The sequence below is a fragment of the Phaethon aethereus genome (genome assembly GCF_964289735.1).
Source record: "Phaethon aethereus genome assembly, chromosome: 3".
Lineage (NCBI taxonomy): Eukaryota > Metazoa > Chordata > Aves > Phaethontiformes > Phaethontidae > Phaethon > Phaethon aethereus.
In genome coordinates this window covers 100,258,836-100,275,958 of record NC_138576.1, presented here as the reverse complement: position 1 = coordinate 100,275,958, position 17,123 = coordinate 100,258,836, and the positions used below count along the sequence as shown (strand labels likewise).

The following is a 17,123-nucleotide window of genomic DNA, read 5'->3' as shown; positions in this document are numbered from 1 at the left end:
TTTTCTCGCTTTGGATTGTCACAGTAAATTCCAGGAGGGCAAACGGGCTAATGAGTCCTGATCTGTTCAGTTACGCTGAGCCCCACATAATCAAAGCTTTCCCAACCGACTGGGCCTCTCCTTTCGTAATTTCCACGTTTTAAAAGCATCCTCTCACAAATTTTCTGTCTGCGCACATGTACATGCATGTTGTGGTACCTCAATTCTTTATGGCTCTATATCTATCTATCTACGTATTTACGAGCCCTTTTTGCGGATGGTGTAGTCGATGTACAACGTTTCCTTTTGTCCTGTATAGTTAGGGAACATTTCTGAATGAACACATTATAACTGATCCCCAGTTAAATATTAGGAGTAGGATGTGAATGGAGATGGCTTTTAACCAGAAGTAGATTATAGCTGCGGGAAGACTAAAGGGTCTGTTTGGTCAAGACTCGTACAAAACTGAGATAAGCATGCACAACCTGACAAGATCAGATTAGACCCTTCCCCCCCAAGTGCTTTTCCCATAAATATTTATCTGCTTTCTATTATAAATAACCAGGAAATGAAAAAGAAGGGTAGATTCTTTTTTTTAAAATAGCCTAGAAATAGAAACGCAGCGTCAAATCTTCAGGGTAATGATATTTTAAGTACGCGGTAAATTCCGAAACTAGTTGCTGTTTCTTAAATGGGAGCAAAGTACTGAAATTCTTCGTGGCGGCTACATAAATCGGCAGCATTTATAAACAAAGAAGAACTTTGGACATATGTGCATTTTTGCCTACTATTGGGCACCTTAGCATTAAATAACTTATCACCTGTGAGAGAATAAATGTTGACAGAGTCAGCACTGCTGTATTTTTAAGCTTGCCTGAGGCAACATAGCTGGCATTGAAGTTAAGCTTGGCATTTTTTCTCCCTGTCCCCCCTCCCTCCACCCCAAGTGAATGCTCACTTCATCAATGAGAAGCACAACTGACTTGCCTGCCAGATGTAAGGGAGATCCACATCCACTCACATCTATTCCGCAAATTTGTGTTTCATTCAGGCTGTCGATACTTTGACTCCGCTTCCTCGTGCAGTGGTGTTAAGGGGTAAAAATCTGAAGCGATACATGTGCCACTAATTCAGAAATGCGTATGCGTTGGTGATCCACTCATCAGAACCTGTGTGGATTGCCTTTCTGTTATGATAAAAAATAGCTCTTTAGCCTTGAGATTTAACACCTTAAAAATGTACAGAATAACATTTTTACATTCATCTTTGAAAGTAACAAGTGTGTACTTTTTAAAAGACTTCTGTGTCACATAAGAATAATATTAATACTTTTAAAATCTCAAGATGAAAAATGTAAGTCCCTTTTTCTTTTCTTCTCTTTTTTTTTTTAATCTTTTTTTCCTCTAGCATTTTACGATGGGATAATGAGACAGATGTCTCTCAACTGGAAGGACATTTTGACATTGTTATGTGTGCTGACTGGTAAGTACATAAAAATCATAAAACTCATGTTAGAAAAATAGCTTTGCTGGAGTAATTGTACTGTGCTGCTTGCTGATGGCTAAGCAAAGTCAACAAATGAAGCACAAAGCCACCTTAACCTCAACAAATTAATATTCATCTCCATGTGACAGTTATAAGGTAGTCTTCTATCACACAGTAACTTCTACCACATTATTTCCCAAAGATTGATTTTGAGAAGCATTTCCATTTTCTGGAATTGCCTCTGTTTCATGCTTCACGTATCAGTAAATGGACGACTTAGGCAAATTGCAAATAATTATGGCTCAGTGAGGAACAGTCTGGAGAAAAGGGAGTTTATCAACACAAACAGCTCAATTAGCTTACTTCTTAGGAAAGATCTGACTATTGATATAAGGGGATATATTTTTTTGCTCCCTGGAAAATCTTTCCGAGGAAAAAAAGATTTTCAAAACCTTTTTTCTTTCCCCATCACACTCTGTTTCTTAAATCATTTTGACAGCAATATTTGTAGGCATAGGTTTTATATTACTTACACAGACGCATGTTAATTGTAAGAGAATACTTAGTAAAAAAATACAGTACAGCACTTAATTTATAAAAAGGTAGATACATGTTACAGTATGGTATATATGCAAATAGATTGGATTATTGACACAACCTTTTTCTGATACTGGATTTGAAGAGTTGTGCTGTGCTAGGTTTGCTGCATGCAGGGTACATTAGTAATTATTTGTGTTATATAAACGGAGACAGTGTAAAAAGGGACGTGCAAATTTCATTTAGGAGAGTAGATGTTTTTAAATTAATCTGTCTTTCCTTCAGGGATGTTTGCTCTTGACCCTTCAGATGTCCAAAACAGAAAAAGCTGTTTATGTTTTGTTGCACATAATTGCTGTGAGACACCAAATTCTCAAAAAAGGCACTTCCTAGGACAGCTCAGTTCAGCAGATTTCTGTAGCTCACTAAGAAATAAAGCAAAAACGCAAAGGGAAGTACGAAGCTGTCTATTGTCTTTTTAAACAATGTTCTTTTTAAGTGACTTCTGATAAAATATTCCTCTACAGCCTTTTTTTTTTGGTTTTTTTGGGTTTTTTTTGCTTTGCTGTTTAAGCAAACTCTTCTTATTTCAGAAAAGTTACTGGTTTTGTGTAGCACTGGAGAAAGTGTGTCTAGTCATCTCTTTTTCCTTTTTCTAATACCCATTTATTGACAGAATGCAACAGTGCTTCATTTCTCTTAGCATTCAATTTCAGAAAAGTTCTTTGTTCCCAAAAAGGACAGAAAAGGGTTTCTAACTAATCGCTGATAATGTGCCTCAGCGATGCATCATCTGATTAAAATAAGGAGCTAAACACCACCATATGATTTCAGCAAGTAATTTAGTAAATGCCTTCCTCACCAAATATTGGAATGGATACTCCAGGTTTCATTGCACAGATGAAGTTAATGCTGGACAGGATTAGATCAGATTAAGTACGAAAGTCAGATCAGAGTGCTGGCGGACATGAGCAGGAGGGCAGCAGTCTTCTCGGAGGCTTAGACAAGGCTCACATATGGATGTTCTCCAGATTATGTGGGTGAAGCAAGGTCTTGCCAAGAGATTTAGAGTTAAATTTGTTCTTCACACAAATATCAAAACAACCTGGCTGTGCCATCTCTTGTATTCTTGATACTCACACCATGTCATCCTATTTGTGCTGTGAGTACAGCGGAGTGGAACAAGATTTAAGTTGTTTTTTTCAGTAATATTCTTGCCTAATGCTCCTCCCAGTCTGTTTGGAAATAGTGTCGTTTCTTTAGGAAACAAAGAATCAAACATGACAGGTAAAATACATAATGCATTTGCAATCCCTGCGTTCTGTACATTTATTTTGAAGCAGTTAAGATGCAGGTACGTGTATAAATATTTATAGATTTCTAAAAAAATAAATAGAAATGTGCAGGTTAGTTTAAAGTACGTGTTTTTATTCACAAATTCTCTCTATTTTCTCATTGTAAGTGCCTATATATATAGTTTAATAATCATGAAAATCCCTTTATTGTTTGTTTCTTTTAGAAATCATTCTTTTAGTTATGGACACTAGGTTTTCTGGTACGTGACAAGGCTGGGGGGAAAAACGTTCCATGCTTTATCAAACTTGAATCTTCTTTTCATTTTCACGTGTTTCTCTTCCAAGATACAGAATCAGCTTGAGAACTGTTGTCAGGATTTTTGCTCTCTGAATTTTTTGGGCTGCCGTTGAAGAGGGAAAAAAAACCCCTCTTTTCTTATGGCTCCTCGGCTGAAACCTGAAGTATGCAGCGATAAAAACAGATGGAATAGATTGCATTTAGTTTAACACCATCATATAGCTCATTGTCAGTCAATAAAATCTGGGATTAGAACAGAGAACTAGAAAGCAAAAAATCTGAGTTCAAATATTAGGCACATGGATAAATTTTTATTGAAGTATTTCCAGCAAGGGTGATATTGTCTGATTCTCTGAATAGCTAACCAGTGGTACTGCTTGATCCCATTTACATGAAAACAAGCTCTATTCATAAACATATTCGAAATCCACATGGAGGTTCAAGGAAAAATGTACATGATTACAGCAAGCAGCAATATGTTTATATTCGTATATTTACAGTCAGACTTCCATAAACCTTGTGTGCAGGGGTGGAAAATAAGTTATTTCCCAGAACAGACAGTCTATTAGTTAACAGCTAAATTTAGTAGCTCAACTAGATTATAAAATAAATAAGAGGCAAACTGTGAAAGCTAGTCATTATTTAACCATTCAGGATTTTGACAATAAAAATAGTTTCATGGTCCAGCAGTTCCGAAATAACTTGTAAAATGTCAACTATGAGATAAAAATAATGAAAAAAAAATCTTGGTGAGGCCACACCTGGAAGAAGGATACACTGGGGGAAAAAAAATGAAATAATGGAATTTTTAAAGCATATCCATGCACTTCACATTTTCAAGGGGGAATTTTAAGGCCAGGTGAGGGCTGCCAGAATTTTCGACTTTCATTTGACCTACACTTGTGGCTATAAAGTCATGCAGGTGCTGGAAGTGGAAGAGTGAGTATGAACAGAGGAGGAGAAATCACAGGTGCCTGTATGGACAGGCCGAAACCAAGACTCTTCCAGAGCTCTTAAGAGCCTCAGGTTTCTGATTATTTAAAAGGAAGTGTATATCCTTGTCTCTATTAAGAAAAAAGTCGCTGAAATTTTTAATCCAAGGAGAGAGTCAAGGGGCTGAACCAATAGGAAAACCTTTGTCTTTCACGTTCCTGTGAAACAATTTTTCACAAATAACTTTAGTGTAGAGACTGTGTAAGGTCTAGATCCCCATATAATTTTGGAAATGCATAATATCCTACCTTATTTAGACTGATTATGTTCTTAAGGTTTGGCACATGCATAAGTATTTGCACAACAGAGGCCGGGGGGTCTATCACACATTACTTCCACTGCTGAGATTTTTGCTGAAGTCATGGGGAGTTGTGGATTCACCAGGAATGTAGAACTGAACTGAAAGTATTCTTTGAATATCTTAAAATATGTCAATTTTGTCTCCATTAGTGTATTTAATTTAATATAAGGAAATCTTTTTGCAGGAATACAGTAAGATCTCTGTCCTTCTTAAATTTAAATTTATTGTTCATTTTAAGTCTGATTTCTTGCACATGCTTTCAAGTGCATTGGGATCTGGCAACATGGAAGTAAGGGTTTTGTCTGGTTTTGTCAGCCGTGTAGTTGGAGGCAAAAAAAAGATAAATGGCTCTATACAGTAGGCGTTATACATGAATGTAATCATCTCCAAAGTACACCTGTAAACTAAGCTCTTTTACCAATTGCAAACTATGCAAAAAGAAAAATAAGTTCACATCATAGCTTATAAAATATAAGTATATGCCCCTTGTCGCAAGGCAGAAGAGAAAATGGTATCAGCGTGAAGCAAACCGAGAATCTACTTGGGTTTTTTTAATTTGTTTCCGTGTGGCTTACTGTTACTTCCATACAGTTTGGGTATAAACTTGCATTTAGGTTTTAATGGTAATTTAAAATTTAAAAAAAAAAGAGGAAGAAGAGAGAGGTGACAAGATTGCCTGCTTGTTCACCCAGATTTCGCAGGTTAAGAGCGCTGCCCAAAGAAAGGTCAAATCATAACCTGTGTTCTTGCCTCTCTGCTGCTGTGCTCCGAAACTTCCCTGCTGACCCGAGAAACCCTCGTTACTCCTGTGCTGAGCTACTGCTTCCGCAGCGTCCTTACTACATAAACATGAGCCATTAGCACTAAAGTAATGGTGAGCTAAGCTAAATTTGAACCGAGGTATGAGAACCGAGTGAGAACGGTTTAGAACAACACAGTATTTAATTTCACTGAGCTGCTGTGAGCCTCGAAGGATTCTCTCGGGTACATTTTCAGTATGCTGTGGTAGTATTTAGTCATACAAATTCTACTGGTAAGAGAAATTGTGTGACTAAACTCAGTCTCCTTGTGTGGGCCAAATCCTGGTCTGGCCCTGTCTGCAGCACAGATTATCTCACGACTTCTTCAGATTTTTCCTCATTCAAGGCATCTTCCGACTCAGAGGGAGGACAGAGATGTTCTCTGGAGCTGCTGCATTGCATTAACCTTGCTTCCAGCCTTCGCTGCTCCCTCTGGTCAGAGGATGTGGCTCACAGAGCAACAGATTGGAAATTGCAATGTTGGGGACTATTTTCAATTGAAGTAGGTCCTGTACCCAGGGACGGACCTTGGGGAGGACAGGGACAGCGTCGGAGCAGAGCCCGGGCAACTGTCCCGGGTTATCTGGGTTTCCCAACCTAAGAGGGCTAAGAGTCTACCTCCCATACCACCCGAATATCAGGTGGGAGTCAGACAGAAAAGGTATTATTGAAGTTGTCTAATCTGTTGGCAGGTCATCTAACCATTTTAGGTTCTCAGACAGTTTCTGGTGAACAAAGGCCTGTAGTTCTCTCATTGTAAAGGAATAAGATTGGTATCAGCAGTTGTGCCCCTATCGCATTGTGAAAAGAGAGAATGGTATGCAGGTCTGTGAAAAAGGAATTTTAGCACTGGTAAGCTGCCCCAAAATTGTGTTTCTACTACAATGCTTTCCAAATTAAAAATATAAGTGCAGTTTTCATTTGGAATGTACTTCTGTCTACACAGGAACTCAGCAAGTCTTAAATGTTTGCGATGTTTCATGTTCAATAAAATTAATTATTTTTAGCGATTCTTTTAGGAGAGAACTCACGCATTGTATTCCACCTCTTCTGCAGGTGGCTACGTTCCCAGTGAAGTAGTGTCTTATGGTATCTATCTGCATAGGGATCTACCTGAGGTGAATGTGATGAAAACTCCCAGGAGACATTAGAGATACCAGCTGCTGTTTCAATGAATTAAATTTAAACAAGCATTTTTTCAGTAAGGTTCTTCTAGTAAAATTAATCAAGGCTGAGGCACAGCCATCATGCCAGTTGCTAAATTCTAAGTTTTCTTATGGGCAGTCTGTCGGAGAAATCATTAGCTAGTACTTTGATATCTTAAGAAGAAATTCAAAAGGTCGTGCTTCTGTATGAAATGTTCTTTAAGAAATGTTGGATACCTAGGCTACCATATTTTCTTAACAATGTGAGATTCTGCCAGTTTTTACTGATGAAATTTCATCACTGACAAGTTTTCTGGTAGGCTATTTTTTTTTCCCTGAGTAGCAAAAATCACAGCTCTTACACAAAAATCACAGCTGCTTGACCCTATGATATGTAATATTGTATTCTTCTTGGTAGCTGTGGAGTGTCCTTACCTAAATATCCGCACATACTCTGTTCTTGATGACTGGCATGTATTTGGTAGACCACTTTTCTTCTCTTCAGTGTTTTCATATATTCTTTTAGAAATTACAAACCTGGAGAAGAATTACCCATATATCTTCAGAAAGAGATGTCTGAGAATAAAAGAAAGGGGAATATAGAAAAGAATCATAAAGAACGGACAAAACACCGTGTAGTGTGGAACTTGAGCTTGACACAGGCTGGGAAGCAGTTTTATTACAGAGAAAGCATGAAAAATAATGGAGAAAGAACCACATTATTTGTGGTTTGCCTGATAGAGTTTCTTATCTGAATCACCAATATAAATGCAGCCCTTGGCAGCCCGTGGTAGTAAGGACTGAAAGGCATCAGTTGCTACCCAACGGTTGTTCGCTAACCGTTGTAAATGCACCCTCCTCTACGGTAACTACATGTCCACAAATATCTAGTCAAGAGTGATTGGCACCCTGGTTGCTACTGTTAGTGTATACATTAAGGTACTGAGGGGCATGAAGAATGAATTATCCCCTCAAATCATGAGGTAATCACGCCAAAATAGGGCTGAGCATGTTGGCAACATCGCATGGGAAAATTGACTCTGCTGCTATCCTTGCGGGACCCATGCTGGAGATGAAGGATTTCACTCCTGAGAGAGGACAACTCTGTATGATCTGGGTCATTGTATTTGAACAGTGTTTGAGGGAGAGAGGAGATAGGGATATATGTATTTATTATATATATATAATTTATGTATTACATACATATATCCCTATATTTATAGGGATAGGTAGAGATAGATACATCAATAGAACAAGTATGCATAATAGATAATAATGCATTCATGCCATAACTGTGAATGTATAAGGAAAAAAAATACCTTTAATAGTAACACCTGAAATACAACAGAAAATACTATTAAAAAATCCACCAGCCCCCCCTTATATAAAAAAACATGTAAAAAGTTAACTTTGTATATTGATCCTGATTTCTGATATGGTGGTATTTTAATAGCTAGCATATGTGATCTGTGAACTTCAGCTATATAAAGATCTGTTTCATGCCGATATTTTAGCTTTGGTTAAGATTCTATTTGGTTTTATGTATTTTTTGATGTTTAAAAGTACCTGAACTGGACAGAAATGTAGACCACAGTTTCTCTTTTACGGCGTTGTGTAAACATGTGTAATTAGCCTTGTACTTATCTGCATTAGTATCATTAGAATTGAAAACCCATTTTAATCTGGATTCTGTTCTCTTCTCAATGTCAGCCTGTTTCTGGACCGGTACAGAGCTAGCCTTGTTGATGCAATAAAGAGATTACTCCAACCCAGTGTAAGTATGTTTCTATTTTCTCCTGAACACTGGCTTCAGAATAATTAGTCTGTGCACAATGATTGAGAGAGTAATGGAATGGCAGGATTAATGTCATGTAATACTTTAATACTTATTATGTCCAACTTCAATTGAGTCTTCTAATCTATCAGATTCTTTCCTAATCATAAACTAGGAAACTTCTTATACTTGGCCTTCTGATAAGGAACACAGTGGGTAGTAAAATAAATGAAACCGCTTCAAAGATAGCGTGAGATTATTTTTATCAAAGCGTTTCTCAAGTATTTTCCTTTGATAATAATGTCTTCATATTAAAGTAAAAGTACGATATTGCAAGTTTTTATGTTGGCTTCTGTCATTTGTAATCCCTTCAATTGTAACCTTTGTCGTTGCGTATTTATTTATTATGAAAGAATATTTTTTCTTTTCATTTCTGTTTATATAAAATGAACAAAACCTTTATGCATATATTGTAGCCTAAAACTTTTTTCCATTAAATAAGCCCTGTGTTTACATGTTTTTATACCTTAGAACATAATGAAATTAAGCTCTTCATAAAATGCTTACATGTTCTGCATGAGTGTCACTGAGGAAATATTTCACTGATCTCAATCTATTAGGCTGTTAAATCAGAGAGACCTACAGGCCAAAAAAAAAAAAAGCTGTTGTATGCATATACTTATACCCAACAAATAATCTTGAATCTCGAAAATAAATTTAAAAAGAAGATATCAAAATGAGAATATGAGAAAACATGTGAAGTAATTGCTATAAGTGGGAGTTTGAATCAGGAATTTTATCTTTCATGCTTAACGTACACATCTTCCAGTAAGGTAAATTTTCCATTTCAAAACACAAGTATTTCATGTTATCAATGCATTCTCCAAACTTTATTTTAAAATTGTATTGCCCTTTTTGTGCAAGAGATTTTCTCTGTAAAAGGAATAGAAGACCCAAACGTGCAAAGGCTTAAGAGACCGAGCCATTTTAGTCATGTAAGTAATCCCATTCTTTGCTAAGAGTGATCAGGTTTCTATTCTTAGTTCTATCATAGACTTTCCTGAGTGACCTGAGGCAAGTTACTTAAGACTGAATTATTTTAATGAGCTGTGGGGCAAGGCTGCCAGGAAGACAGGAGAAATGTAGCCACCCTGAGGAAAAGATTACCCAGATATCTCTGTCAGTGGCAACAAGGGGAGGTTAAGCAGCTCCTGCTCAGAGTGATGCATTCTGACTTTCATGAGGTACCATCAGTTATCAGGGTGCAAAAATTTTGGGGACCAGAGGTGATCTGAAACACAAAGCTGATCCCAATTTTAAAAAATGCAAAAAGTATGTTTTTTCCAGCCCAGATCAATGTCGGCACCTCGTTCTTCAGGTAGCCCCACAGGCCACTGTACTAGCTCCATGGAAGGATGCTGGAGGAGAACCATATGAGTGGCAGGAAGAGAAGTGTATAAGAGGTGCCCTGGTGCCTGCGACCTGGCTAAAGCCTCTAGCTGGAGTGGAAGAATAGCTATTAGTTGCTTTGTCTCCTACTCATAGCTAAGCATGGTCTGGTGGTCTAGATTGCCAAAAACATGAGTACACACATACATTTGTATATGCACACCCACACGCATTCTTTACCTGGTCTGATTAGCCCAGCCAGAGAATGCGATTTTAAAAAACAATGATGATAAGGCAGCCTGAATTTTCAGTAGTGTTCATAGCTCAAGCTCCCATCTATAGACAATTTAGGAATTGTTAAGCTGACTTTAAACCAAAACTGGCCTGACTTTATTGCTTATTAACTCCAGTCAGCTAATTCAAATTCAGAACACGCCTTTGTTTTTCAAAGCAGATGAACTGCAGTCTTTTGTGAATGTAGATGGAGTAAAGGGAAACGGCTTTTTGTTTCCTGTCTTCCTAGTCTGGCTTGCTTCTGCACATTGTGATTAATAGCGTAGCCTGTACTTAATTGCTCTGCATTTTAGGCCATGGTTCCTATCTCTTATTGGCAAAGGTAGCTTGAGAAATTCTTGGTCCTTGCAGGAATTTCTGTTGCACAGTTTTGGACCACTGTCCAAACTGTATTTTTTAACTGAAGTCATTTGCCTAATCCACTTTATGGATGGTCAGATAGATGGATATCCAGTTATGGCATGGCCTTGCAAATTATTGTAATCCCTAACTAACAGGACAGCTGTGTGGGGTGGAAGCTGGGAGTACAGACACCTTAAATGAGGTCTCTCATCCAAAAAGGACATGTCGAACAGAGATACCTTCAAGCATATGCTTTCATGGTTTGAAAGACCCAAATAAAAGCATATACTCATGTGAGATCCCAAGAGAAAATGCAAGCACAAGTACATAATAGCTATTATTTTTACTGTTCTTGTTCACCTGTATAAATCTAGGGCTAACATCAGAGGAAACATCACTAAATGGCACTATACTTTGTCCTTTAAAGGAAAAACAAATTAATAGCGAACTCATTTGCCAGTTGCAATAATTAAGAACAGTTTATGGGCATTAGTTTTTGCCCAAGCTAAGGCATAAACTACTTTGGTTAAATTCACTCTTCTACATGAATTATTTTGTCTCAAGTTTAGAAGTTAAATTTCCTTATTTGTAATACTTTGCCAGATTTATAGAGGAATGATCTCAAATTGAAGACATATCTAGATGCAGGACATCTTTCAAGTGTAACTAGGATACAACCAGGATAGAAGAGTTCAGGGAAAATAATAGCCAGCAAAACCAAAAAGAAAAGTGGAGTAAACAGAAAATAATGGGTATCCTTATAAAACTGTCTTGAAGGAGAAATTCAGAACAGGTAGTTATTCTTACTCTTAGTTTAAAAAGAGATAAATTTATCTGCAGTATTTCCTTTGTCATTAAGGATGTTATTTGTGGCTATTGGAAACCTTACAGCACAGAAGGATGTGTTTTGGATAACTTTATTTTTCTGGAAACAGGATTCTCGTCATTTCAGTCATCTGATTCATAGTATAACTCCATGGACAGTTGTATTGGCACAAGAAGAGAGGACCAGAAATTCACGCAGGCAGAAATGAGCAGCTCACAGAGTTGCTGGGGGCTGAAATTTCTTATCTGGATTTGTTACAAAGGCAAATGTCACCTGTAAAACAATTTCAAGAATTAGGCACTGAAATTTTACATCAAATAAATTTATCTTGAATGGCTATATTTTATTCCTCTTATAAGCAAGCTACTTGATTTGCCAACGTTTAGTTTTATTTTTTCCTATCATTAAAATGTACTTCTAATTTCAGTCTCAGAATAAGCAGTTGCTTGTTTGCACATTTCCCTAATTAAGAACATTTTTTATGAAGGCTTTGATTCTTCTGTGTCCTATCCATTCAAAATCCCAATCAAGTCAATCGGATGCTATTTAACCGTGATTAGTGCCAGCAAATAAGACTGCATCTAATAATGACGGATGAGTAAACTTAGTCATAGTCATGTCCAGAATGTGAACATCTGTCCCATTGTCTTACTGCAGCATTTTAGTGACACTTCAAACTATTGTAACTGACATTTTCCTCTGTATTTTGTTCACAAGTTTACTGGAAGTATTCTCCTGGCTGGGGAGAGGCCATTCTGAACTTTAAACATCATCCTAAACTTTTGAATTACAAACTTTGAATTAAACAACCTTGGGATAGTCTATCAAGTGTAGATCCAGGCCACTGGTCTAATTTTTTTATTGTACAGCAAGCAAGGAATAAAAAAAACTTTTAAAATGGGAAATGTGAACGCTGTTCCACAACAGCTAGCAGAATCACAGACATCGGGCAGTTGACAAGGAAGTGCTTTAAACCCAGGTTATGATAGACCAGAACTGACCACAGTACCTCCACGGTACCTGCTAGTTTTGAGGAGATTATTGTTGTATTAAACTTATTCATGATTTCTTGTTTTTTATCAGCAAGGGCAAGATCCTCAGGTGTTTTAGATGCACACTAAATTCAATAGGGGAATGGGTTTTTACACCAACTAAGGAGCTGGCCAAAAATAACTGTGTAGTCATTTCCATAAAAGGCCATTCCCCTTTTTCAAAGTTATTTCAAGATTTTCAGTCTGGTTTTCAGAGATATTTCATCCCATGTTACATTCTATTTTACTGTACTTCCCTTTTAAATTAAATTTGACGTAGTCTACAGAGAGTATAAGGAATGACGGCATGTACTCCTGACTCCGCATGGAAATCTGTAAGGGAGTGCTGTTGCATGAGCACTGCTTCCTCATCAAAGCTGCTGGATCAGTGGCTGATGCAGGGCGTGTGGCCCCCAGCCGTCCCCGTTCTTGAGGTTTATCCGTTCTTGAAGTCCCTGCGTGAATCATGTGGTCAGAAAGCCCTGGGTGGGGGGGACATGTCTCCCATTACAGTGACCTCTCTTGAAGCCCTTCATGAAGATGAGGGACTCTAGAGGAGTCTCATCCTTCTTATGCCAGGAAGGGTCTCTGCAGGACAACATTGTGGGGAGCGTGAGATGGCAGCGGGAGGAGGAGGATCCTCAGCTGAAGGCTCCAATTGCTGCCCACTTCTGTCCGATGACATTAAAGCATGCCAAGGATGTGAGGGAACCGACTGTGAACTTCCTGTGTTTAATGTTTTTCATCCTGAGCTGAGCCTATATTCAATCCTAACATTTACACAAGCAATTCCAGTACCTTCAGTGGGAGTTACACCCCTTCGCACCTCATATTTAGCCACAGAATTATAATTACACAAATGAACAGAAGTGACTTGCTTTGGATATTGCCCTAGGTCTCCTTTGCGCTTAAATTTCCCATGAGAAAGGTGAGGATAACAGCATTTCCCTATCTCACAGAGGCATCGTGAGAATAAATCCAGTGTTGTGGTGTTAACGATTGGAGTCTTTTAAGTACACATTAGTACCCTAGATACTGACATAGAGGTTTTATTGCTGCCTCACTGCGCGTTGTCTCCGCGTACGTGTGCGTGAGCCGTAACACACAGATTTGTTCCCTGACACATCTCTCTGTCAGCGTTGTGACTTTCCAGAGTTCCCGCTGAAATTCTCTCTTCTGATCACTTTTTCCTTGCGGTATACAAGATTGCATTTTCTCAAGCCAAATATTCTTCTACACCATCTAATCTTTTTATAACTTCTTCAGATCCCTAAAAACATTTTTTTGTCTCTTCGGTTGATTACAGCACCTCGCAAATTAGTCTTAGCTCTCATTAATATAGAAGTTAAATACAAGAACTCGCAGTAAACTTTGTGGCTCCCCTCGGTGTGCTATGCTGCTGGCTGATATTAACCTTTGTTTATAGCTCTTCAACCAGTTTTCATTCCATGTGACAGAACACGGTATTCAGCCATTTAGAATTAATTTTGCAAATAAGATTTCAAGAGATGCTATATCAAGTAGGTTAGGTCTTGGGCTAGTACTTTGCATAGAGTGTCTAAAATCTATCCGTTCAAGGTACAGTCGTTTTTGTTTTCTTAAATACAGGAGGATGAACAAAAAATCAGCTAATGGACCATAATGTATTCCCTGGGCATCATAAATAGCCTGATTGTCTTGAAAGATCCCGAATTACTATGCAAGAACATTAAGTCCTGTTTTAAATGCAATTTACCAATTTAAGGTCAAATTTGGTCGCACTGCTCACGTAGTTTAAAATATCTTTAAGAAATTAATGATCGGGTCTGATTTGCCTCCCATTTTTTTCTTGTTTTACACTGCTGTAATTCCACTGACAGCAAATGGGAGGTAGTCTTCTATGTATGAGAGTGAAAAAGGAAAATCATTATTTACAGTTTTTGCATGGTCCTGTGTTAACAAATGGATTTTGCATTGAGTGTGTGTTTTGAATGCTTTTTCTGTGTTTTATTTTGGTAATTCATAGCCACCATTATTATATGAAAAGAAGCAGATGTATGGGAGTTGGCAGTTTTCTAAAGAAAACATTTATTCATTATTTTCTGTTTTGCATTTGTTTAATCACAGAAATCTTGCGTATTTTGAACAGTTATTTATATTACCCTATTTTAGTATTTTACCAAGAGAACAACTCACTTTTCCAGCTTGGGTACATTAAAAAGCTTAGTCAGGTGCATGTTATACCTGGTTCCCTTCCAGTTTTAAAAATGTGTAAATTCTCTTTTTAATGTTCCAGGGAAAAGCAATGGTATTTGCTCCACTCCGAGGGAATACTTTAAACCAGTTTTGCAATCTAGCTGAAAAAGCTGGTTTCTCTATCCAAAGACATGAAAATTATGATGAACACATTTCGAACTTCCACTCCAAGGTTAGTTTTCTGCTTGTGTTAGATAACACTTTAATCCGCATTGCATTTTGAAGAGATCATGGTCCTTTTGGCAGGTAACCTAAATGTTTGATTAAAGTACTCCTTAGGTGTGCTGTTTCTGAACAGCTATTTTTGTATCTGATTATTTTGTGTGGTAGAACCATCCTTTATCTCTGCACGTCTAGAAGAGCTTTGCAGAAGCATCTCCTGTTTACCCTTTTCATTCATAGAAATCTAATTTATGAGAGTCTTTTCTTGTTGTTGTTAGCTGCCTATAAATACATGGCACACTAGCATTTACATTTTAATAAAAAGCTTGCAACTTTTAAGTAGGTTAAATACTGAAATGGACTGAAATAAATAGGAGGTGAATGTCTAATTGTATCATATCGTACCTTAAATCCTTATCTCTGGCTGCTTTATGGCTGGGTCAGTTGGCAGCTTCAAACTGCTAAATCTCATACAGAATTTCACAGTTGTGGGGTTATATGTCAGACCGAGGCGCTACAAGATTTAGGTCAAAAGCACTTATCTGAGCGCGATTTCTAAGCTTGCTTACATAAAGCTACTGTTATCACTCTCCTTTTTTATTATTTATAAGTATGGAGTAATACAGGACATGAAGAGGAAGGTGCTTCACAGAAAACTTTTTAGGAGTTTCTTATTTTCCTGTGTAGAAGTGCTTATCAAAATCATATTTATTACTTGCAATTCTGAGATCTCTATTTCATACCATAAAGAAATCCACTGTTGTGGGTCCGTATGCCCTTAGACATAACCTCGTGCAATTTTCTAAGAATTGCTCTTGGAAAATATAGACATGTTCAGAATTGAAGTGAAATGCATTTTTTCTATTTAGCACCACCATAGGATAGAAATCAGATTATACTAAAAAATATATGTGCATGAAGTTGTAAGGAGCAAATGTATTTTTTATATATAGATTTTTGTGAAAATGTATATGTCGTAAAGACCACCATTAAAACTGTCTAGAAACGTGTACATAAAATCATTTAATTTCATTGTTCAGGTAGGCCTGAATCTGGTCACACTAAAACCAAATAAATTTCAGTCATCGTTCATCTACCACCTTGACTTTAAATCATATAAAATTATATAAATGTAAGGCCCAATGTGATGGGGTTTTTATTTGCCTCCACCTGAAAAAGAGCATGGGTTTGATTATGTTGTTTCATCGTAGTAGTTCTCTTTCATTATCTACTGCATCCAAATCAGCTCTGCAGCAGTGAAAAGCAGGAGTAATAGTTGTTATCTTGATCCAAGAGATGGGTCTCAAATGATAGAGTAGTTTATTTTGCTTAGAAAACAAATCTATTCTATCTTCCTCTGGTTATGTGTCCACTGCAGTCCTTATAATGGTGACCAGAGTGGAGACATATCTCAAGTAGCTTTAAATTAGCTACCTCGGGAAATGGCGATCATTTTATGGCGGTATTTTTGAGCACAAGCTGTGAAACGCAAGATGAACACGTACTTGGAAAGGGTAATGCCCAGCTTCGTTAGTTTAAATCCAGTTTGGGAAATGTTTTTTCTCCACAGTAATCATAGCTGTGACAGCATTGTTTCTTGTTCCTCCTCCTCCCCCTGTCTCCTTTTGGCTTGAAGGAAAAAATATCCCAAAGACACATTACTTACACGCATGCTACCTCATGACACCTGATGCAGTCAAGAATACCTTTTTGTTCATTTAATTTTTTTAAACAGAGGCGCTTCAGTTTTATTGGAAAATCTTTAAGGGTGAGGAAGATGAAGATGGGAAATATTTTATATTTTTGAATTGCTTTCTTTTTGTATGATATTCTACTTTCTAAGGTGATGGTGTCTCACAGTATGCACTGATAGCCCAACACTGATCTCTTGCTGGGGCTATGATATTTAAATCCATAACAACTCTGCAAAAAAATGTATTTTCTTGAGGAACCCGAGGAAGGGTGAGGGATGAAATTCTGCCTCTTTTCATTCTTCCTCAGATATATACACTGCAAACATGTGCAACATGTAGACAGAATCACAGAATCACTAGGTTGGAAAGGACCTTCAAGATCATCAAGTCCAACCATTAATCCAGCGCCACCATGTCTCCTAAACCATGTCCTGAAGCACCACATCCACACGTTTTTTGAACACTTCCAGAGGGGGCGACTCCACCACCTCCCTGGGCAGCCGGTTCCAATGCCTGACCACTCTCTCAGTGAAGAAATTTTTC

The 17,123-nt window shown here is 37.6% G+C and overlaps 1 protein-coding gene across 1 annotated transcript in view; it reads left to right on the top strand.

Annotated features, from left to right (window-relative positions):
* CAMKMT (calmodulin-lysine N-methyltransferase) overlaps nucleotides 1-17,123 on the top strand; it is a gene marked incomplete at both ends in the record, with an annotated part of 225,253 nt that overhangs the window by 203,649 nt on the left and 4,481 nt on the right. The window contains 3 exons of the mRNA XM_081998128.1: nucleotides 1,387-1,461; nucleotides 8,544-8,607; nucleotides 14,765-14,896. Coding sequence (XP_081854254.1) covers nucleotides 1,387-1,461; nucleotides 8,544-8,607; nucleotides 14,765-14,896 — 271 coding nt within the window. The remainder of the gene's footprint in view (nucleotides 1-1,386; nucleotides 1,462-8,543; nucleotides 8,608-14,764; nucleotides 14,897-17,123) is intronic.